Source organism: Cavia porcellus, unplaced genomic scaffold (genome assembly GCF_034190915.1).
Source record: "Cavia porcellus strain 051 isolate PalLab524CR breed Dunkin Hartley unplaced genomic scaffold, mCavPor4.1 scaffold_24, whole genome shotgun sequence".
Classification (NCBI taxonomy): Eukaryota; Metazoa; Chordata; class Mammalia; order Rodentia; family Caviidae; genus Cavia; species Cavia porcellus.
In genome coordinates, this window is record NW_026947507.1 from 49,442,291 (window position 1) to 49,466,204 (window position 23,914).

Consider the following 23,914-nt stretch of genomic DNA (forward strand, 5'->3'; position numbering starts at 1 on the left):
CAGGGCGGTTTTCAGAGGTGGCTGGAGCTAGAGTGTGTGATGCTGGGATTAAGGGCATGTGATTACTAAATCAGTCCCTTGACCTAATCCAGATAGCCTGGGTACAACATCAGGGACAGAAGGCCTGTCTCCTCCCTCTCGCTTGCTTTTTTGCTGCCTTCTGCCTGCCACACACTGTTTCTCCTCTCTTGCCCTCTGCCATGTCACCCTGCCGTGGAGCCAGCCAGTTGTGGACTAAAACCTCTGCAAGCTGTGAGCTGAATAAACCTTTCCTCATTTAATTGTGGGTATCAGGTATTTTGTCTCAGCAATAAGAAAAGTGACTAAGACACATGTACTAGCAGGCACTTGTGCGGCTCTTGGAATGTGCTAGGCATGCTCATTTACAAATATGGGGTCATGTCAATTTTATATGAGGGTTTCTAAAGAGGGATTGTTTTGTTTGGATTTTGCTATAACTTAGTAATGAGGAGCAGAGGTGATTTGGGGCATGAGGGTGAGCACCTGGCACTGTCTCACCCTGTCCTGTGGAACTTCCTGGACTGGACAGGAGAGAAGTCTGATGCATCCTGGCTGGGTTCTAGATGTTCTCCTGGGAGTGAGTGTGGGCCTCACACTGGTTGTGGTCACCAAACTGGTGCTTCTCCTCCTGAATCAGAGTGGGCTTTTCAGTCCTGGTGCGGACCGTATCGTTGTTGTCACTGTTCATTGTTGCCTTGTGTTTTCAGAGAAGTTAGTGACATTCAGATATCCGTCTTTACAAGCCACTTGCCAACCCCTGTGTTATTATAAAATGTTATGTGCAGGACTTTTGAGAGGACAGTTTGCAAACTAAACTTTTGTTTGAACAGTCTTAGGAAAGGGCTTTGCGTTTTTGTTTTTCTAAGCTTAGTTCAGTGATAGCGGACTCTTTAGAGCTTTCACTGGAAGCAGAGCCCGTGGCAGCATGCCCACCACAGGTTCTCTGCCACTGTTCTTGTCTGATTTTGCCCTTTGAGTTCACTAAGAGTCCTACTGCTTTTCAAGCAACTCCCGATAGGAGCGGTGTTACACACTTAACTGCATAATTTATCCTATGGTGTGGCAAAAACCTTTAGAAATTATTCTACTCTTGTATAAAGCTCATTTTACAGAACAAATTAAAAGGGATACAAACAGGAACATTGCTTATGCCTAAGATTTTTACTGTGCGTTACTCATTTTATCCTGGACCCTCCTTGGAATTTTTTGGTTCTTTTTTTTTTTTTTTTTTTTTTTGAGTTTGTGATTCTTTGAGCAAATTTAGGCAGTTTCTAGGATATATTTGTGTGGTAACATTTTGTTTGCTACCTACTGTATTTGAGGTTGTGTCTATTGGTCATCTTTTTCCAACATTAAAACCTGCATCTTGGTTAGTTCGTAATTAACAAGCTCTGGCCTGTTGCTCATCTAGATTGCCCTCTGGGAGTCTAGCCAAGTTCACAAGTTGGTCACAGATTTTCCTTCTCAATATGGAGCAAAACTGCAGATGTGTAAGACGGATGTATAAGATTGTTCCTTACAGTGTAAGATTTGCGTGGGAAATCCGACTATTATAGGGGAAGTGCATGAGGCTTTTCTTTGTGCAGACATGAATGGTGAAACATGTGCTCGTGTTTAGGTCCATACTGTGGAAGTGTGACCGTTCCCAGAAATCTCCTGCTGAACACCAGCGAGGTGACTGTGCATTTTGAGAGTGGGTCCCACATCTCTGGCCGGGGCTTCCTGCTGACCTATGCCAGCAGCGACCACCCAGGTATGGCAGAAGAATCATGCATGTCTTGAACCCTAAGAGCTCCTGTTGTAGCTCATCCCTTTCTGCGACAGAGCTGAGATGTGGGATAAGATGGGAGAAAGGGAGGAACACAGTGTCCTTGTGAGTTCAGCCTTAGCTGAGCTATTTCATAGAGATGGATGGTGCTGCTGACCTGTGTGGGGTAGTGAGGTAGACTAGGTACCCATATCTTGGGTTTGCTCTGAGCCCTCACGGCTCCAGGCTGTACTCCAGGGCCTCCCCCAACTCCTCCTTTCCCCATGTGTGAGGTCTTTCATCTGGGAACTCATCCCACCCAAGCCACACCAGAGCACACCATGAAGTGGAAAGGAGGGCGTGAAGCACAATTGCTGGCCAGAAACCCTGTCTCAGTTGCTGTGTACAAAGGGTTCCCATCCTTCCCGGGCCACAGAGGCCCCAGTGTGCTGTCCCCTGCCCCTGGGAAGGAGAAACTCTGGGAAGGGAAGATGCCATTCATTTTCTTCATGGCCAGTCAACTGGCAGTGCCCCAAGTGCTGTGCCCTAACATCTGTTACAGCAAGAATGAGGTATTCAATGCAGCATATCTCATGCGTCAGGACCTTAGCTCCCTGCACGTGGAGCACTAGTTCCGTCACGTACATCACTCCAGGGAGCCCCAGCCAGGAAGTGCGTGGTCCCCAGGTTCCCAGGATGCAGTGCCACAGGCTCGGCCTTTGCATTCATAGTGTCCCTGGCTGCCACCCGCTAAGTGGCTGAGTCAGAAGGTTCTGGAGCCTTCTCTATACCGTAGTGGCTTTGGAAGGGGCTTTCTCTTGTCAGGGATCCTGCCTTTCACTAGTGATTTTTGTAGGTATGTAGTAGAGAATAACTCACCAGTGTCAGTTTTTCTGCTGGAAATAAGAGATTGTTATTGTTCACTCCTTGATAACACTGAAAAACTATCACTTGCAATAGAAAACAGAAAATGCAAGTATCTAAACAATGCATAAATTCCTTTAGAAATTGCCTTTTTTACTTAAAAAGAAATCTTTAGGCATAACTTCTCTAATTTCTGTTGATTTCAACTATTTTCATTTGAGACAGATTTATTAACATGTCTGGAACGAGGTAATCATTACTTGAGGACAGAATTCAGGTAAGCTGAGGGATCCTGCCTGGGCTGTGGTGGTGCTGCAAAGCATGTTCTCTTCCTCACTATGAGGCCAGACGGGTTCACTGTGTATACTGAGTTTGTCTGTGAAGCTTCCCCGTTGAGCCCATGGGGAGTATTTGCAAGTCTCTTGGGTGGCAGAGTGCAGTGGGCTGCGTCTTTGTTGGCCTGAGAGTCAAGGCATGGACTGGTGATTCTGTGCTGTTGGAGTTAAAAAGCCAAAGAAAGCAGTGAGTGAGCAGCACTCTATGTCCATTGAGCTGCATTTATTCGCTTACACGCGAGTCGCAAGCTGCACGTCAGCCGGGGCCGTAATCACTGACCCTAGTCCCACTGTGCCACGGTGGAATAGCACACGCACTTTTCTAACTGGTATTTGGAGAGCCTCTTGCAGTTCTTTCCTGGAGAAGAGTAAGGAAGGGGTTATTTTGTCATTTCTACTAAAGAAAAACCTGTAAAGAGAACAAGATGAAAATTGTCATTTGGCTTTTGTTTACCTAGAAAATCTAGTAAATCTTTTAACCTACTTTTCTTCACCTAGAAAGTGGAATAGTCCCGTACAACTCCCAGCACTCCTTGCCATGCAGGGATGGTGGTCCTCACTGAGTAACTCTGTCCCGTGCAGGCTGGGTGTTTGAGCACCCCTGCTCCAAGCCCAATGACAGCTGGGATGACTGAGAATGTCCCCAGTCCTGGTTGGGGGCCTTCTGGGGTGAATGCCCTTACTCAGGACCAATGGGCTGCAGATGTAGGCGGCAGCAACACCGCTACCTCTGGCCTCTCTCTAGCACTCTCCTGGGAGCAGGCACAGTTCCTTGCATTGGCACAGGGCAGGTGCAAGATCACCCCAACGTGCTGGCAGTGGGCCATCTGAGGGCAGAGACACAAATCAGCAGTTGTACCCCTGCTCCCAGGATGCGGGGTGCGAGCTGCAGTCCTCTCAGACACGTGGATGCCCTCAAGGTGGCCAGCACTGAGTGAGGGGTGAAAGGAGGCCTTGCTCAGCCCTGCCTGCCAGGGTACGATTCCCTCTGCATGCGCCTGAGCCAGCATTCTCCAAGGTTGCAGCCACACAGCTCCACCCCAGAGGCAATGAGACCTTGGGTGTCACAGGGCATTTTCTGCCTGCTGAGAGGAAGGGACCGCACTCAGGTCTGTGGGTTGCCATGGGGCCGAGCAGCCAGCATGCACAGTGGATCCTAGCCGCTGTTCAGGCCTGTGCCACAGCCTCCAGCCGAGACTCGAGCCCACGGAGTTTCCACAGCATGACGAAACCTCTCTGTGTGCCTCTCAGTCCATAGCCAGCAAAATTGGGCTAGATTTACAGAGGCCACATGGTCAGTGTGAACTGTGCTTGCTGTGACCGCTCACCTGACTGACTCAGAGCTCTTACCAGTTTCCCTTAACATGGGGACCTCAGCAGCACACTGAATCTTCCTGAAATCCAAAACCTCCAGGCTGAAGCTGCCTATGAGGAGCTGTGTACTCACAGTAGGAGTCTGCATTGTTTTCATTTGTTAAAAAGTTTTTACTTTTTTGCATTGTTTTTATTTGTGAATTTCTTGATTACCGCTGTAATTCAGGGACTCTAAAAAGTGACTGGATATTACATTATTATATTAGCAAATTAAATTTTCTAAGTCAGCAAAAGGAAGCCAAAAGAAAATGAAATAAAAACAATCATTATTCTGGAATATATTTGGGGTGGTACTCTTTAAACAACCCGAATAAACTCTGTAAAAATTGGCATATAGACATAGATGGGCACAGGACACTCACCTTCAAAGCTATCAGAGCTTCCCTGATAGCTGAGCTCCCTTATGTGTTTTTCACAAATGCATACAGCTGTTCCTCATATATTCACTACTGTGATGCTTGAAGGATCAGGAGAGAAAGAAAATGGGTCCAATAGGGGTTACAAGGAACGCCTAGCATCACACAGCTTGCTCAGCAGTGCAGGGCCTGGTCAACCTGCCAAGCACAAGATGCCGTCAGCTGCTCAGCACTCCATGACACATTTCTGGGAAGTTTCTTGAAACACAATTGTCAGATAAATTGAACTCTAATTTAAAAATGCACCTTTCTAGGATTGCAAAGTGGTTTCTAACTCACCTAGACTAGTGCTATCCAATACAGTAACTGGCAATGTGTAGCTACTGAATACTTAACTGTGGCCAGCCCAGCTTGAGAGGTGGTGCAGGTGGGAGGCACATCCCAGATCCTGAGGCCACTGTGAGGGCTCACTGCTAACATTTATGCTCATTACATGAAAAAAAGAATAGAATTAACCCCAGCACTGGGACACTCAGACAGAGGATCACTGCAGGTTTGAGGCCAGCCTGGGCTATACAGTGAGTTCAAGGCCAGCCTGCAGTGCATAGTGAGATCATGCCTCAGAAAGACAGAATGAAAGAAAGGAAGAAATTGGACCTACTGAATTAAATGGAATATATTTCTAATTTTGCTTCTTTTTCTTTTTTTTCTGGTACCAGGGATTGAACTCAGGACTGCATGCTTGCCAGGCAGGCACTTATGCTGCTGAGCTAATTCTCCAGCCCCTCTTTTTTCTTTTTAATGTGGCTACTGGAATGTTTACATTTCCATACATGGTTTCCATGACAACTCACTCTATCAGACAGCGTGAATGCTGGTGGAGCCATCACACTCCACACAACACAAGAGCAGTGCTAAGGTTTTTCCTTTTCACCTTCTTTCAGCCCATAAAAAATATATAGTCTAGACATTTCTTTTCATAAAAATGAGATCATAAATAAAAATGAGATCGTAAATTTAAAAAATGAGATGAAATTTTCCTGGTACCTTAAAAGTATTTCATAGGTATCTAAGAATCAAAGAGCATAAGGAAGGGCATTGTTTAATAGAGTTTATGGAGAATTCTTATTAAAGCAAACAATTATTGTGTAAAACTTACCTTCAGATTAACATTTCAAATTAATCTGTGCTCACAAATCGGGTTTCTGATTTTTTGTTAAAGATATTCCTGCCTGTATAGTGAAACACAGAAAATATTTTTAAGATTTAAGTAAGTTTAATACTTTTTGTTTCAGTATAATTTAATAAAGATATAAATTCTTTATTCTTCTTTTTCCAGCAAATTCTGCCCGCCTGGTTGCAGAGACATAGCAGGAGATGTTTTTGGGAATGCAGTTGATGGCTACAGAGATGTGAGTAGCTGTGGGCTGGCAGACAGGGAATGTGAGGGGTGCCAGTCGCTGTTTCCCCCCCACCCCCACCCCCAGTTCCTTACAGAGGAAAGCAAGATACTTGACTGCACAGACACACTATTCTCTCTTTTCTGAGGCAAAATGAGATGGAAAAAGTGAAGGAACCAAAGATTTTCTCTGCACTCATTCCTGTTTGTAGCATCTAGTTAGCATACTGCACATGAAATGGAAAGCACACTTTTCCAACACCTGCGATTACTCCCCTGTTAGTCGGCTTTCTCTGACTATAACAAATACCTGAGATTCATGCACTTCAAAGGAGAGATTTGCTTGGATTCCCAGTTTCGAGGAGGGCTTCGTCCCTGGTTAACTAGCCTGGTTGCAAGTAATGGGTGAGCAGCTCCCCTGGTGTTCAGGGAAGCAAAGAGAGAGGGGTGGGAGGCTCCTGCATGCTCAGTCCCTGGGATGCTCTCCCCACCCCAGACCCCTTGACGTTCCATCCACTAGCAGTGCCCTGGACTGGACCAAGTCTGTGACACATGAATGTTGGATTTCAGGCCCTTCTTAATAAGAGACAATGGGTGTGCATCTCTGTGTCAGGATTCAGTTCTGGAACTTCTCACTGTTTCTGTAATGGAGTGAGGACATGAAACTTTGCACCACAGAATGAGGACTCCAGGCTGGGGAATGTGTGTGTCCCCCAATACGTGTCCCCCTTTCGTGGCTCTCAGGTCTTTATGGCTAATGAAACTGTCTAGATTAGTACAGTGTCCCCAGGAAATCACTTTCTAAACTAAATGTCCTTTTGCAGATACAAAAGTCCTTTATTTCTGTTTATAGATATCTATCCTGGGAGTGTGGTATGAGATTTTTAAAATTTTACATCACTATTTCAAATAGTTGTGTTTACAGCCAGTTTATGGGACTTGGTGTGAGTTAGTAGGAATGTGGAAAGCATGCACACTGTGGGACTGTTCTAGGACAGGTGTGGCTGATAGGGCTTTCAGCGCTGACGAGCAGCCCTCTCAATGGGGCATAATTACTGCCTCTCTTGCAATGCGGACACCGTGAGTGTGTGTGGCAGTTCCGGCTGCCCAACGCTGCACATGCCAAGGCTGCAGTAGTGCTCACCCCTCACCACTCCTCTCCTGTGGCTCAAGGTCCCACAAGAGTGCAACCAAATGTACTGGGCTGGTCTGCTCCGGGCTCAACCAGAGATGGAAATTCTTCTAAGCTCACAGGTATCAGGAGCCTAGGGTCACTTGAGGGTCATTGGACCTAAGCCTTTAGTTTCCTACTAGTTTCTGCTGGAGCTGGGCCCTCGTCAGAGCCGGCAGGCATTAGACTCTCCCCACCTAGGAGCCTCTAGGAGAGGATTTGTCCTGCGGCTGCCCTTGGGCAGCATGGCCGGGACCGGAGGATGGGGTACTGGAGGAGCCTGGGAGACAGCAGATGGGGTCTTGAGGGAATGTGCTGTCTTAAAAGCTGCCCTAGAAAAGTACTGCCTCAGTCTGTGTGGCTCCAAGAGGCAAGACACAGAGGCACCAGGATGTGAGTGACAGGAGGCTGGTTTGGCCTGCCCCCATCCCTTTAGGGACCCAGAGGCCTCGGCATCCCACCGAGCCGGCTCCAGCCCCAGGACTGAGTCACCATAGCCAGCCTGTGCGCCTCACAACTAGAACAGGGACACCAAGCCGGTGCCCCCCAGAAGGCCCAGCTGCCAGGCCCTGGATCATACCAGAGGAGGCTGTGGAGTGGGATTGTGTCACCCTCTGAGGCCTTGGCTGAACCTGCCGTGCCTCTTAATGTCCTGGGACTGCTGTTTCCATTCGGTTTGGATGCCTGAGAAACCTCCACATTTCTAGGTTCAGCAGTGTCTGGGAGGCTGGGCTTCACAAACAGGACCTAGTAGGTGTCACAGCAAACCAAGCCAGAGGTCCCAGTCCAGACCTTTCCTTCCGAGCAAGACCCCCTGCTCCTGACAGGCATGCACATGTGTGCCGGTCTGTGGTGGGCAGGGGCAGCTGAGGAGGCGTCACTGCCGTGCGTGGTGACTGCAGAGCCACGGTCCTCCCTGCTGCCTCAAGCCTCTGGGTTCTTGTGAGCAGGGACCTCCAGAAGCACCACCCTGAGGCCATCTGAAATAGCTGTATCATCATAGAACAAACCTGGGAAGCGCCAACTGTGTCCTGGACACACTCAGGTGAGCTCTCAACAGTGCTGCTATGTGTTCCAGACCTCCCTGCTCTGCAAAGCCGCTATCCACGCAGGAGTGATCGCAGATGAGCTGGGTGGCCGCATCCACGTGCTGCAGCACCGAGGGCTGAGCCGCTACAAAGGAGGCCTGGCCAACGGGGTGCTGTCTAGGGAGTGAGTACCGCACCTATCTAGGCCACAAGGCCCTCATGAGCGAACTCGTGCTCTGAAAGGACAGCAGGGCAAGTGCCATGCTGCTGCAGCCTGGACACTTGAGTGCTGGCCAGCTTGGGTCTCGTAGGAAAGGCCCTCACAGCAGCGGAGAGGCCCTGGCTTGCCAGGTGGTGCCCACCTGGAACCTTGGAGCAGAGAGTGAGCACATGTGCTCATAGATGCTTTGGAAGCAGAGAATTCAGGCTTGTTCCTTTCTGGTTTTATAGTTTTGGTAAAGTCCTAGCAATCTCCCCCTTTCCCTAAGATACTGAAAAAGACAGCTTTGCTGATGTTGCTTGCTTCTTGGTTTGGTGTCATCTTGTCCTTTTGCTCAAAACCAGAAAGCAGAGTAGGTGCTGCAAACGTCTCAGCCCAGGCTTCCCACACAATCCAGACTCCCAGAGTGCAGAAAGTAGAATGCTTAAGCTGTGCAGGGCTGGGTGCAGGCCACATGGTGTAGATGCCCTTACACGCATGTGAACAGTTGGGAAAGGAAGGAAGGCAGCAGAGCTGCTCAGCGTCTCAGTCTCTGTTGTACTCTCCGGCCCTGGAAATGTCTTCCTGGATCATAACTCTGTTTTTTGGTTTCCATAGGTTTTGGTCCCAAGGGTAAAGGGATGGGGGACACAGACAGACAGGCTGACAGAGACACCATGGGCATTTTGAGACCTGAAACTGGGAAAAAGTTAGGACTGTGTGTTGTCACTCACTGCTAAGTGTGACCCTCTCTCCAGCTGCACTGTTTGCCCTCAGCCCCTCCTGGTTACATTTTACTGTTCTAGTCTCCCAGTGGGCTGTGAACTGACTTATCTGGTGAGAGCAACATTGTGGGTGGTAGACAGGTTCTTGGGGAGCCAGGTAACCTTACTTGTCAGCTGGACTGGATTCAAAGACTCCTGAAGAGGTGGTGGGATCATGGGGATCTTACCTGAAGCATGGGTTAAGCCACTTGTGTTCACAGCCAAATGTGTGTTTAGAACGTGGTTGCTGGGTGCTTCGAAGGGTCCTCCATGCTGGTGCCCCACCTACTCTATCCCCACCCCCTTGAGATGAGCAGCTCTGCTCTGCAAGCCGACCCATCATGATGTTCCTGCTTGAGCCAGCCTGCCGTGGACTGATCCCTCTGAAACTATGAGCAGACTGAACATTTCTGTAAGTTGAGGACGTTATGTACTTTGTGCAGCCACAGGAAAGCTGACTAATACAAGTTAGGCCACATAAAGTAGCCCAGTGTTCTTTTAAGAAATTATACAATAATTTTTCTCTTCCTTCTACTTTTTTTGCTTAAATTTTACATTGTAGTTCAGCAGCACCACAGGCCAAGCAGGAACCCTGATCCCAGTTATGATGTTAGTCTTATAGGAAGTTCTGAAGCCTTGTTTCAGGAGAGGGTGTTAGCCCAGATGCACAGGAGAAGGGTTAGAACTGGAGCCACTGTAAAGTAGGCCACGCAGGAATGATGGCTGAGGGCGCCCTGGAGGTGTTGAGGCCTGAGGAGGGTGCTGGAGAGGATCTGGGGCGGCAGAGCAGCAAGGGCAGAGCTCAGCCGGCAGGGTGGTCCCTGGGCAATGGAGAGGGCACTTTAGTCACGTGCTTCGTGGTAACGCGGGGGTACCGAGCGCGAGCCACAGGGACTCATCCCCCAGGCACAGGCACGCGCTGCACACCAGACACATGCACACAGACTCCCCATCCTTGCCTACGGCTGCTTCCTGCTTGCTGTTTTCTTCCTCGTAGGATTCTTAAGTGAAAGGACACAAAGTGGTCTTTGGTTTGGTTTGGTTCTGGTGTTAGTTTTTGGACAGGGTCTCACTATGTAGTTCAGGCTGCCTCCAAACTCATGGTGATACTCTCGCCTCAGCCTCCTGTGCTACCAGGCTCTTTCTCTTTCTCTGTTTCTTTCTTTTTCTTTCCAGTACTGGGGACTGAACTCATGGCAAGCACTTCCACTCAACTACCTCCTCAGGCCTTTGTAATCTGGAGACAGAGTCTTTCTAAGTTACCAGGCTGCTTTTGAATTTGTGATCCTTTCCTCTTAGCCTCCCCAGAGACCGTCTGGGATGGCAGAAGTGGACCACCCTGTCCTCCTCACACTCCTTCCTCCTACCTGAGCACTCAAACATCCAGTGATCTTTCAGTGCATGCCAAACCTAGATGTCTTCACCAACCAAAATCCCAAATGCATAAAGTTACACACACACACACACACACACACACACACACACACACACACACACCTGCTTTTCACGCGGTATCGTCTCTAGCTCTAGGGATCATCACTGTCTCCACCTGGGTGTGTGACAGAAGCAGGTCCTTGTGTACTGTGAGCCTCGGATGCCCCACCCAAGGCTGAGAGGCTGCTTGGCCCCACGGCAGGCAGAACTGGCTCGGGACCACACTGGGGTGCTGCTGTCTCTGCGGGGCTTTCCCTGTGACTCTCCTGCCTCCCTGCCATGTCTACGTGCTTCCTGTGCAGAACAGCGAGGAGCAAGGCTGACTGTGCCGCCCAGTTTTCTTTCCTGTCTGAAGAAAAGTCATTAAAGTGAGAAATAAAGGTAGACTTGATTCTCAGTTCCTTCTGTATCCACCAGACTTCTATGAAATGGAAACTGAGTTCTCGAGCTGGGAAGTAAATTTAGACCACAAGTGGAGGGGAGATAGCTTGGCTCTGTGGCAGCTGCCTGCACGGCCTTCGTGGGCTTCCTGGAGGACATGGTAGGGAGCTGGGACCTCAGCCTCTCTCAGGCTCAGGGCCCTGTGCTCCTTCCATGGGGCTTTTGGTCCCGTTCACCCCGCAGCATCCCCTGGCATAGGCAGTGTCACTGTCACCCGTTGTGCTGTCCACAGCTGCTGAGCCTGTGTCCTGCATGGGAAAAGCACACGGGTCCCACAGTGAACACTGGGGACCCGGGGCGCAGGCAGTACAGAGCACAGTGGGCCAGGGAGGCACAGGAAGAGACAACAGCCTTGTCCCCAGCTTCCCCTGTTTTCCTCCTCGTGCCTGGCTGGGGGTGGCTGCTTAAAGCCGCCCTCCCAGGGCCTCTTCCCCCCGGCTGTTCTCCCACGCATTCCGGGAAGAGTGGACAGATGAGGCAGGCATCTGCAGCCACGTGGCTGAGCCTGCAGACCTCTGCTCCAGATGATGCTCCTGGGTCAGCATGAAAGCCCGCATGGAGCCTTTGCTGTCTGCAGCAGGGGCTCGCAGGCCACACCTCAGGAGTCTGCTCAGGGTGAAATCTCAGATCCTGGGCGACCAGTGTGGAGACACTGTAGATAGCACAGGAGTTGTCAGGCAGCAGCTTCCTCAGTCCGGAGTGGCTCCTGTCAGGCTTGGGGTCCACGTTTACCTGTTAGGGGTGACCAGCAGTGGGCACTGGCGCTATGCTGGGAGCAAGCTTCTGGGAGCTTCCTGTGTGCACCGAAGTCAAGCGATCTCTGTTTCAGTAGTTGAGGGATGGAAGGGAAAACCTCGCCTGCACCCCTCACACCTAACACCTCTGCAGCTCTGCCCTCAATTCGAAAACAGGTTCTTCAGTCACTCATAGAGTTCACATTTGAGAATGCTTTCTCCGGCATGTCTCTGTCTCCATCTCTCTATTGCTCCCAAAGGGCAGATAATTCAGAGGCAAACGAATCCAGTCCTCTCAGACCTCAGACACTCTGCGTTTTCCTCATGTCTGTGTAGAACGAGGTCCTGCGGTTCTCAAGCCCCTGCCGTCTCCGTGCATCTCACCTGCTGAGGGCAGAGGTGTCCTGTGGAGACAGCAGCCTGGAGGCTGTGCCTCCTCCTCTCCCAGGCCCTTGCTTGTGGCTAGATGTGGCAGTGCAGGTGACTGCTGGCAGGGACTCCAGCCTTGGAGACCCGGGGGATTTCCATTTGCTCCTGGGATGAGTCTCTGCAGTTTGTTCCTCAGGCTATGTCTCTCTGGCTCCTTCCCCTCCCAGGGTGGTGGATAAAACCCAACAGGAGGCAGAGCCTGGGCCTATGAGCTGGCTGGGCAGGAGTCCTGGCCACACTGGCTGCACAGATGGGCTGGCTCCACGCTCACTCCTCCCCCTCACTCCTCCCCATCTGTCTTTGTCTTTGCAGTGGCTCCCTGTCTGGAAAGCGCCTCCTGTTCACCTCCAGTGGTAAGGAGCCTGCTCTCCCGAAGGGTGTGGGCCTTAAAGACTTCAGTGGTTGCTATTTTTGCAAACTCCAAGGACTATTATAATTCGACCTTTAGTCAGGTCATAAGGCACCAAATCGTTTGATTTAAAAATGTAGGAGACAATAAGCCTCAGTAGCATTGAGCAGAAAATGTCTTTCAGTACAAAGGGTGATAGAAAAATAGGGTGTCTGTTTAAATTTAATTTCAATAAATGTAAGCCAGGCTTGGTGACCCAGGCCTGTGATTCCAGCACTCAGGAGGCTGAGGCAGGAAGATGGTTGTAAGTTTGAGGCTCGTCTGGGCTACTGTCTCAACCCCACTCCCCAGTGTATATAGCAAAGACGCATTGCCTTGAATCCTTCTCAAAACCTTCCCCTTGCTCCAAATTCACCTCTCCCCACATAACTGCCACTTGCTGAAGCATTTTTGGAGTCGCCTTTCCGGAATTTCTTTATAAGGTAAGATGAAAAACACCATGAACGTGGCTGCCAAGTGCCATCCACTGGAAAGGCAGCTCGTGGCAACACAGCAGTGTCCTCACCCGTCTCACTCACTGGATCTTGCACTGTGTAACTTCTAGCTCTTCTCCAAAGTCTCAGTGACCATGAGCGGAAAATGTTTAGAGTCTATTCCGGACATCGAGGCAACCACACCAGTGGGACGTCACACTGAGGACAGAAGGCTCTGAGCCGCTGCCGAAGGTGGCAAGAACAGTGGATGAGTGCACCACATTCCCCTAACCCTTAAGATTCAGACTCCACTGTGTTTTTCAGTCACATCTCATATTGTGTCCTCACTCAAACTTGTTCGAAGAATGAAAAAGGAAGGAACACTTAGGATAAGGTTCTCATGTTCAAATTTGAAAAACCCTTTGAGTATCATCATTTGGTTTGTGGTTATCTTGATAAGATGACTGAATGAGATCAATAAGGGCCCCATAAAAGATTCAGTAAAAGTAAAGGCTTTCTCGTTTTTCCAGTGAGACATATTCTGGGGAAATATTTTCCTTCATCATAAAGTAAAACATCTCAAGGCAAGCAATCTGATATGTCTTCATTGCCCAGGGAGAGAGATACAGTCTTTATTTACTGCTCCCACACTGCCTGGGACCCTGGCCAAGTCGGGGCCTGAGGTGATATCAACACAGTGTCTCTTCCTTCCCTCTCCTCACCACCCTGGGGATGGTGAGGAGACCTGGATGTCCAGGACCTTTGCACTGAGCTGTATCCTCACACTTACCTTATTATCATCATCATCATCATCATCATTTTTATTATTATTGAGACAATATTTCACCAAATTGCCCATGCCAGGCTCAAACTTAGTTTTTTTTTTTTTTTTCCTTTTTTCCGGTACCGGGGATCGAACTCACGACCGCCTGCTTGCAAGGCAGGTGCTTACACCGCTGAGCTAAATCCCCAGCCCCCAGGCTCAAACTTAGGATCCTCCTGCTTCAACCTCCCAGAGTGCTGGACTCTAGGTGCATGCCACCTGCCTGACTCCATCTCCTCATTTTCAGTCTGGTCATGCCTGCTTTCCTAAGGCACAGACAGTAAGCATCCCTCTGTGATTCTTCTCAGAGAATCATTCTGATCCTTTAAGACCAACTGTGCCGAGTTGAAATCAGGTCAGTTTAAGAAGTTAGCAAAAAAACCTACAGTGGAGACAGAGATGCCAGAGACAGGGGATGGAGTTTGGGGCTCTGTCATGGCACATGCGACCAGTTTCAAGCACTGTCTAGCGGGCGAGTTTGTCACCTGTGCACTGCTTCCCCACTGGCTGCTAAGGGATGGCTTTGCATCGGGACGAGGCCAGTCAGCGGATCCTCCCACAACATGAGCTCTGTGGCTCATTGCGCCCCATCCAGCCTGTTTTCTTGCCCTTTGTTCTAGACTGCGGTGGAGCCCTGAGCTCAGACCCCTGGGTGCAGTTCCAGGCGTCCTCCTCCTGGCAGGGTGTCAGTGACACTGGACAGCCCGCTCTCTGGTCTCCTGGCCGAGCCCGACTGCAAGACCAAGGTCCATCGTGGGCTGCGGGTGACAGCAGCAGCCACGAGCAACAACAATGGCTGGAGATAGACCTGGGGGAAGAAAAGAAAATAACAGGTACTTTGGCGAGGGCCTGAGCTTTCATACGTGATGGACAGGTGATAGACAGCTCACTGACATCAGCCCCTCTGGCCCCAAGCCCTTAGCATCTTTCAGAGGTGTCTCAGAGCTGCAGCTTGTCACCACACAGAGGGCCTGGGGCCCAAGTCGAAGCACAGGTGTGGGAGCTGTCCTCGAAGCATGGCTAGGGCCAGGCCTCATCAGGAGGCCACAGAGCAAGCCAAGGCTTCCCAGGAGGACGAGAGGAGAAGAAACCCAAATGCTAATTCACGTTACGTGTAACTACTTTCAGAACTAACCAAAAAGCAATGTCTTCTCACAAGGAATTAAGACCACAGGATCCACACAGCCAGACTTCAACTTCTACGTTAAGAGTTTCGTGGTGAGCTTCAGAAGCAGCTCTCGATGGAGGACCTATAACGGAATCATGGGCCACGGGGAGAAGGTAGGAGCAGCTCCCAAGCAGGACACTGAGCAGCTCTCAGGGTCCTTGGGTCTCCATGCCTGTGCTCACTGGCATGTGAGCCATGTCAACCCAACCTTCAAGGCTGGGCATGTGGCTCCTGCCTGTGAGCCCCACTCTGGGAAGCTGAGGCAGGAGGATAGCAAGGGGTTGTGCCCAGCACGGGTAACTTAAGAGACTTGGTGAGACCCTGTCTCAGAGTAAAAAAAATTAGAAAGGCCTCATGCCAAAGCCAAATCCAACCCCCAGTACCTCACACAAAAAAACCCACAAACAAACAAAACTTTGGAGATCTTTGTGAGATGCCTGTATTCCTCATGTAGAGGAAGTGTGTTTCACAGGGCGGTCCCCCTACACCTCTAGTGGTGGATGTGGGGTGTGGACACTGCAGGCATGAGCTGCGGCTAGGGAAGTGGGTGGCACTGACCTGTGCTCCTGAGACTGCTCATCGTCAGCAGTACTCCGTTAATAAAGAAAGGTCACCACCAAGGACCTCGACAGGGCAGGCGTAGTTCCCCATCCAAAATGAAAGGAAGCAGAACACAGTGGCACCCCCACCACCCCCAAGTGGCTCCTCACACGTCCACTAGTGTCTGCAGAACCATGCTGCCCAGAGTCCCATGTCCCATGGGGGCACCTGACCCCGGCAGACCTCAGGAGCTCACTCCACCATCCGACCCCCCACACCGCAGGTGTTCCAGGGCAACACCAATTGCCAGGACCCGGTGCAGAACAACTTCATTCCACCCCTCACGGCCAGATACGTGCGGGTCCTGCCCCGTGCCTGGCACCAGCGGGCCGCACTGAAGGTGGAGCTCCTCGGCTGTCACATCTCAAAAGGTGGGGCCCTATGTGTTGGGGAGCCCTCAGTCCCAGTCCCCTCCTTTACACAGCACTGTGCCACACGGTCATTCCAACATCCCTTTCCTCTCAGGAGATGAGTCAACAGAATGGCCAGGATCAAGTCCAGACACTGGGCTCTCAACTGAGGGAGAGGAACTACCCACGGGGCCCAACCCGACCCCCAAGGAGGAAGGACCCCCTGCTGGAGCAGGTCTGTGTCTTGGCCTCCCAGGGGTTGACCAGCACCCTCCCAGTGGCAGTCCCATTGGGGGAGCCTGTCCAGAGATGTTTGTTCGTGTGCATGCCACAGGACACCTGTCTGCGCTACTCAGGGTGACACTTCAAGACAATAGCGGTCAGAAACAAGCTTACATGTCCTTCAGAGCCTGGGGAGGTATTTGGTGGAAAAGGAAAACAGCACATCTCCATAATAAAACACCCCCCAGACATAAGAAAGGGAGTCTTCAGTAGTACAGGAGATGTACCTGCACCTTTAATAGGAAAGTGTAGACCAGTTTAGATAGCTATTTGTGTTCGGAGGAATGAAGGGTGAACACACGTATTCTAGGATCTTTAAAGACATCAAAAAGTAGAATTTGGATTCATGTGGAGAACTGGAGAGGTAGGAGGGAGACCCTCCATTCCATGCCTTGTTATATTTGGAATTTTCAACTTGTAAATGTAAAATCTATTCAAGGAATGAACATTTTTCAGAAAATGAGAACTTTAGAAAATTTTGAAAAATTATACACATATAAATAAGAAAATAAGCAGCCCTCTCTCAGCATGGGTAGATGACCACCGTATCGCACTGTGTCTAGTCGCCTATTTGTACTTCCGAGGGGAGGCCACAGCAGCACACCCAGCTGTGGCGCAGACTCCTTGAACGGTGCATCTCCAGCACTTTGTGCTCCTTTACACAGCTGAAGAGTGCGGGGCTAATATCTTTCTGGTGTCTGCCACACCCTAGCACCGTCACTCAGCTGGGTATTTGAGGCTTAGAGACCCTCACAAGTGACCCCTGTGCCTTACATGATGGTGGCGCTGTAGGAGCCCCGGGCCTCCTCTTCACAAGCTACGTTTCCACCCTGAACAGCCTTTGTTTCCCTTCCTCGTGTGGTTTCCACACTTGCTGCCTCAGTGCCATTCAGGTGACTCCCTTCTTTAAGGTATCCATTCTGATGTGGGGACTTTGAAATGGACCAAGCAGCCATCTCATAGTAAATGTCAGCCCTGAGAACTGACACTGTGGAAGAGGAACAGATACACCTTATTTTCCCACGGCTTAGCCAGGATTTTGAGCCCTCTTCTCTAACCTTCCAGGATGAGAAAGTGCTCAGCATTTATTTGTTGTCCCTATGTTTTAAACAGCTGAAGACCTCCCAAATCCATGTTAAGTTTTGAGTCACGCACTCATCTTGCCATGGCTTAGCTTGTAACACAGCGGCTTTTGCTCTTCTAGGACTGAGCGTGACCACCGTGGCCACCCTGCTGGTCCTCCTGGGAGTCCTCCTGCTGGCTGCAGTGGGAGCCTTTGCAGCCTTCAGAAGGTAGGTGACTTCAGCTGTTAAATTTCCTGATTACATGAGCAATCATCAACCCAAGAAGCTTACTTTTCAGATACTTGTGTAGAAAAGGAGTGTGTCTTTCAAGTAAATCACTGGTTTACATTTTTAAAAACAGTGATAGAGTAGAAACTACCCACTATTACCTTATGAGCAATTCTTATCACTTAGAAACCAACATAAGCTCGACCAGAGCGCTGCCTCCAGGAGTCCAGGTGACCTCTGACACAGCGCTTCCCTCTTACAGCAGGCACAGCTTAGAACAAGCCTCTGACTTAAGTGATCAAGGGGACAGAGCCCCTGGTTTGTAAGGTTCCGGAGTCCCTTCCCGATGATAGCATGAATATTGCAGTTCAGTGGGCCCCCTGAGCCTGCCGAGCACTGGGCTTGGGTGTAGTGGGGCCCATGGTCAAGCCAGGGAGGCAGTGGGATGATACAGCCAGTGCTTTCTGTGAGTAGTCGGCATCGTCCTGCGAGGGGACACACCGTGACCTTTGTCATGAGTGAGGTCATTGCATGCAGCCCTTCGGCTTCCTAAGCACAGGACCGCACCATCTCCTTTAGCCCTGGCAGTTGCCCTGCAGAATGGCACTACCATGATCCCCGTGCCATGCATGTCATGCGCCATACATGTCGTGCATGTCACCGGGGAGGGGGCAGGCAGCCCAGCTGGCTCAGTACTCAGGGACACTTCCATCTTGACAGGAAGAAGAAGGCAGGAAATCCATATGCGTCTCCGGAAACTCGGAAAACAGGTTGGTCAGGGCATTGGCCCAGCTCATCCTGTCTCTGAGAGAGGGGTAAAGGCTTCTGCGTGCACCTGCGCCCACCCAGGCCCAGGGCCACTCCACCCCATGCACCCATGCCCTGCTGCAATTGGCGCTGGCATGCCAGGCCCATGCCGCGGGGCTCCCTACGGGTGACGGGGTGAAGTGTGATTTACATACTAAGCAAAGCAGATTAGCAGCCTTGACAATAAAATAGAGGAGCATCTAAAGCAACACCTGGGGTACAGCGGCCAGCGTCGCTGTCCCTGTTTCGGAGCTACCACTGAGTAAAGCAGGGTGGTCCTAACCGGGCGCGGTGGCTCACGTCTGTAATCCCAGCACTCGGGAGCTGAGGCAGGAGGAATCATTCCGAGTTCTAGACCAGCCTAGGCTACAAAGTGAGCTCAAGGCCAAGCCTGAACTGCCTAGAGAAACCCTGTCTCAAAAAGACCCCCCCCCCAAAAAAAAAAAAAAGCAGAGTGGCCCAGCGATGGTACTGTGCAGACCCAGATCTGGTCACAGGGTGTGCGGGACCACTCAGAGGTGGGGATGCCAGTGGGAGGATAAGACTCTTCCTTAGCTCCTCCTGGCACCACTTCAGAACTCAGTAATCATCTGTTTGGGGTTTTCCACGTGATGGCTTTAGACTGTGGTTGACAGGGTGCTTTGCATTTTTGGAAAGCTGGCGGCAGAGACGGGGAGGCTAAAGCCTTCCTGGGGAGTGAGCGGCTGTTCCCGCCCGCGCCGCACATGGAGGGCCTTGGTCGCGTGTGCGCAGCGTCGTCCTGGCAGTGGGCAGCAGGTTTTGCCTCTGGCGCTGAGGTCCCTGCGCACCTGTCACCGAGGAGAAGCTGTCCTGCCCCCTTGGGCATCCTCAGGCCTCACCCAGACTGGCGACTACGCCTGGCGCTTCCTAGGACTTGGGCTTGAAGGTTAGGGCTAAAGTTAGGTGAGCGTTTCCCTGGGTGACAGTGGCCTGGCGGGTCCACAAGGTGCAGCCAGGCATGTCGTCTCTCCGAGCTGCTGCCACCTTGGCGAGTGCAATAAGCTAGCTGGCCCGGCCACAGGCCGCGAGGGCGCGCCCCTGTGCCCCCGGGTGCTCACTTGCTGCGGCTCTTCTGATCCCAGGCTGTTGGAAGCCGTTCCAGCACCCGCTGGCCACACATCTATCAGCTGAGTTTACCATCAGCTATGACAACGACGACGAGGGCACAGACATCCAGAAGGGAGACCTCCTCGCCAGTGCTTTGGAGTGTAAGCGTACTCTCGGGTGGTGTCCCGGGAGGGCCGGGCAGAGAGGGCGGAAGGAAATCCAAGCGTGGGCCTCGATTTGCTCCTCCTCCTCGCCATCAGGGCCCGCCCAGGGTCCCGGCCTGTCCTGCTGCGCAGTGCCCTCTCCCGCCGGGTGGAGGCCGCAGTCTCTTCTGATGCCCCCTGCTTGTAGGTTACCAGACGCCCCTGGACGCCCTCGTCACGGACTCTGCCGCCAGGGCAGGATCCACCTTCCGGCCCATGGACGCGCATGAGTACGCGCTGCCACTTACGCGCGCCCGGCCCGAGTATGCCACACCCATCACCACACCCCCTGCTGGAGGCCCCGCCCCCGGATACCTTGTGCCAGCGCCCAAGGGGGACCTGAGCTACAACAGGCCTCGAGCCGGGAGTGCGGATGACCACGCACGTGGAGGGCCGGCTGCAGTGAGCCAGGCCACGGACCACAGAGCTGGATGAGTGACACCATTGACGGCGCCTCCGCCCCACGCGTGACACCGAGCTTCCACGGGTGCACTGTGCGATCTGTGGGCAGCCGTGTTTCTGTCTCGGGCGTGGGAGCGGCATGAGCTCGCACTGTGAGCCTTAGCCCTTGCAGGGTGCCACGGAGATGAGCACTGCACACCCCAGGGCGTGTCCTGACCTCGGGCACCGGGAGCCGTCCTCGGCGAAGCCCTTGGAAGCTTGGGAGGCACGTGGGGCCGGGCCCTCGCGACGTGGACCTGGGCCGCCCGGCCACGTGGCCCGGTGCGGACACGCAAGCCTGTGAGCAGCCTGGCGGGGTCTGAGTCCACGGAGGAGCCATAGTGGCCTGAGATGCGCTGTGACGAGAGCGACCCAGGCTGAGCCTAAGGGGCTCTGCTACCGAGGCGGCGGGCACAGCTGTCCTGGAGAAACGCGGCTCTGGGCCTCGGGTCTGGAGCCTTCCAGCGCCATCGGCGGCCGCGAGAGTTCCCTCTTTCACCAAGGCGCAGCGCGCATTTTGCTTTATCGAGAGCGCGGACCCGAAAGTCTGCGCTGAAAGCGCTTAGCACGGATTCCACGGTGGCGCGCCTCCGAGGCTCAGCACGGCGGCGGGCGCGGAGTGGGGCCTGCATCCCGACCCCATCAGGGGTTGGCGATGCCTTCCTCCTGCAGTACCGCCCAAGCCCTCTGCTGGCCCGACTGTGAACTGCGGCTACGCCTTTTTTCGTTTCCTCCTGCTGTCTTAAGGCTGGGGAGGAAGCCTGGCTTGATGACAGCTGGGTCCCTCCCCTGGGTGTCCCGAAGGATCCAGCGGGGCTCCTGAGGTGGCGGACTCAGGGCCCGAGCCTGCGGAAGGACACTCACCAGACGCGAGGGCCGCATTACTACAGAGCCAATCAGAAACTGGAAGCTTAGCCGCTCATTTGCATGTAAGCACAGCTAATCGAGGAGCACAGCTCCTGCTCACTATGTGTAACTGGAAGCCCAGCCGCGTCTAGTTGACCGGGCTCTCACTGTGAACACGCGCCGGTGACGACTCTTCCCCACATGTTATTTTCGGGCATTTTAGACATGCAGGGTCTGTTTCCCTCGTCCTTTCTGCTATCATGCTGCAGAACACCCTGCTCTAACCCTTTAATAAAGGGGCACTTCTGTCGCCTTTCCTCATCCAGTTCTTTGTTGGGGCCACCGAGGACACGGGAAGGAGCCCCCACTCTGTACCGAGAACTCGGAGCATCTCCCGCATGTCGCGCTGCATTTGTGCCTTACCCACGTGGTGCCGGAACCGCGTGGGGGCGGAGGCTTCAGGCTCAGAGGCCGGGCTACTCGGAGAGCTGGTTTTCCTACTCATCGCTTCTCAGATCCACTTCCTGGGCTGCGGGGGTGGGTCCGGCTGGACAGCAATCCTCCACAGGCAGCAGGCGGCTCCGTGGAAGGGGTTCGGAACCCAGCACGGCCCACGGAGGCTCCTGGAGCCCAGCAGCAGAGCTCATCCACACGCCCGAGATCAGGCAGGCTGGTTCAGGACTTTCATTGGGGAAATAGCATCAGCAGAGGCACAGGAAGGGTTTATTGGATTCAAATAAGTACATGCTCCATAGGAGAGCACAGGTGATCAGATAAATGAGACGCTGCAGTTTGGAATGGGACTGGATGTATTGTGGTGATAGAAACCTGTGGAATTTGTCACTTAGGTCTTGGTTTCGGGGCAGGGAGATAGCCCAGCCACATAAAGATCATGATTTGCTCATAGGAGAAAGCCTATTCCACAGTTAAAAGCGAAAAAGGCATTTGAGGAGAAAATATGGTCAAGCCCATTTGCAGGTGGCGAGGAAATTGCCCAAGTTTAGATGAGACAAATTTTAAACTGGGCTCAGGTCCCAAAACTGCAGTTTTTATTTTTGAAATTATGATTTTCTCTCTTTTCTACCTATTTTGAAATTTGTCAGTCCTGCTTCACTTCCTCTATGAGACTTCAACCCCTTAAAGGATGCATGTCAGTGGCCTACCTTGATTCCTGCTTCCAGCAAAGTGAGGCTCTGACCCTAACCATCGAGGACTCTTGTCCCGACTCCTCTAAAGGAGACAAAGGAATACCTGGTTGTGTAGACCTCAAAACCATCACTTTTCCATAGTGATGAAAAAGAGGGCAAAGGCTTATGAGACAGTAATCCACCAAGACAATGGATCAGGTAGCATAAAAAGAATTCCTACTATCCGAGTATCCATAGTATAACAGCTAGAAAAATAACGTTTTCCCTACCAACGCTGTTCCGGATAACCACAATAGTAGCCAGCCACTGAAGCTAAAGACGGAGTCTAACATTCACTGACTGTAAATGTGGATCCTGTTATGCAGAAGACACATTTGCAGAATTGTCAGGAATGTACTCAGCCTGACTTGCTAACAGTGTAGGCACCATCTGGAGCTGCTGTTAGGCTGTGTAGGGCCACTCGACTCTACAAAGGGGCTTTTTCATCATTTCTACTTAAAATTTTAGTAACAAAATGTGTTCTGAAGTATCACTGAGGCCCTTCGTGTTTAGTAAGAGGTTGAGTATGCCACATTACCTTCAGGTCTTGCTGGATGAATAAAATGGAGAGTAAATCATCATGCCAGTGAAGAACTACTCTGGCTCACCAATACCAAAAGACCGGGCTGCTGGCTGGTTGCTCTGTGGTTTTAACCCAGCACCTTGTATCCACGGAGAACCTCTTTCTATCTACCCTGAAGGCAACCGCGGCCTAGGTTTGTCCCAGAGCCCTGTACTACCTGGGGCTAGGCATCTTATCCCATTTCTTGCTTTCCAACCAGAAATAATCAACTGCTCCTAACACAATAGTGTAATCAGAGCTTTGTGTAGGAACCTACTCTACATTTTGGGTGGAGCTGCTCCATGTACTGAGAGTATGAGTTTTCTGTACCCAACAAAGGGTGCTTGCTGGTTGTTACCCACAATACATGCCAACCAGACGCCTTACAGACCTCCAATAAGAAGTTATTATTCATCATGCGAGTTTGAGGAGTCTGGATAGATCGAGATTTCTGTACTGCCATATCAATGTATTAATTATAGCTAAAGAAAAATTCTTCTCATGGCCTTTTTCATGAATGTCTCATTCATTGGCCATTGAGAGAGAGAGATCTAGTAGCAAGCTTCAAAAGTCCTGTTTTATAAAATTTTAGAATTAGTCATCTCCCTGTGGAGGGGATACCCACCACAGCTCAGGAGCACTAAAAGTTAACAACCATCCTTGAGTCCCGAATGCATCTTCGTTAATGTTCCTGGCATACTGCTGGGCCCAGTTAAGGAAAGCATCAGTTCTTGCACTAGAGAGTAGTATAAGAGTTAAAAAAAAAAAATAAACTATCCAACTTTGATTTGTAGCCAACATAGTATGGTTGTGAGGAGACACAGGTAAGCAGAATAAACTTACCTAATGTATCCCAAGTTGGTCTCCTTACTATTCTTAAGTAGTATCCACAAGTCCTCTAAAAGATCTAAAAGCTTGTCGAAGAGGTATTTATATCCTTTTTTGTTTTTGTTTTTTTTTTTGTCTTTTTCCTTTTTATCGGTACCGGGAATCGAACTCACGACTGCCTGCTTGCAAGGCAAGCGCTTATGCCGCTGAGCTAAATCCCCAGCCCCGGTATTTATATCCTTTGCGAGGGGCATCCAGGCAAATGCCAGCTGTCACTCTTCTCCAGCGAGGGTGCCTCGGCCTTTGCATTGGGTTACACAGAGGTAGGGCTAAGCTACT

General features: G+C 51.3%; 1 protein-coding gene and 1 long non-coding RNA gene across 6 annotated transcripts in view; one reads left to right on the plus strand and one right to left on the minus strand.

Moving 5' to 3' along the window:
• Window positions 1-23,914, plus strand: part of Dcbld1 (discoidin, CUB and LCCL domain containing 1) — a 59,071-nt gene that overhangs the window by 29,507 nt on the left and 5,650 nt on the right. For 2 of the 5 annotated variants that reach the window (XM_063235034.1, XM_063235035.1), the window contains 13 exons: window positions 1,640-1,774; window positions 2,858-2,909; window positions 6,037-6,109; window positions 8,328-8,479; window positions 12,609-12,649; window positions 14,562-14,774; window positions 15,101-15,222; window positions 15,933-16,080; window positions 16,175-16,294; window positions 17,546-17,633; window positions 18,354-18,403; window positions 19,544-19,669; window positions 19,860-21,319. In XM_063235034.1, the coding sequence (XP_063091104.1) occupies window positions 1,640-1,774; window positions 2,858-2,909; window positions 6,037-6,109; window positions 8,328-8,479; window positions 12,609-12,649; window positions 14,562-14,774; window positions 15,101-15,222; window positions 15,933-16,080; window positions 16,175-16,294; window positions 17,546-17,633; window positions 18,354-18,403; window positions 19,544-19,669; window positions 19,860-20,146 (1,607 nt within the window). In that variant the 3' untranslated portion in view covers window positions 20,147-21,319. Of the gene's footprint in view, window positions 1-1,639; window positions 1,775-2,857; window positions 2,910-4,891; window positions 5,617-6,036; window positions 6,110-8,327; window positions 8,480-12,608; window positions 12,650-14,561; window positions 14,775-15,100; window positions 15,223-15,932; window positions 16,081-16,174; window positions 16,295-17,545; window positions 17,634-18,353; window positions 18,404-19,543; window positions 19,670-19,859; window positions 21,320-23,914 lie in introns of those variants that run through there. The other 3 variants (XM_003479719.5, XM_063235037.1, XM_063235036.1) reach the window with 3 other exon arrangements.
• LOC134472759 (uncharacterized) lies at window positions 3,187-6,963 on the minus strand. Its single transcript, XR_010042722.1, has 3 exons — window positions 5,857-6,963; window positions 4,704-4,895; window positions 3,187-3,325 (listed from the first exon to the last, which is right to left on the minus strand). It is a non-coding gene; the product is annotated as an uncharacterized LOC134472759 (long non-coding RNA).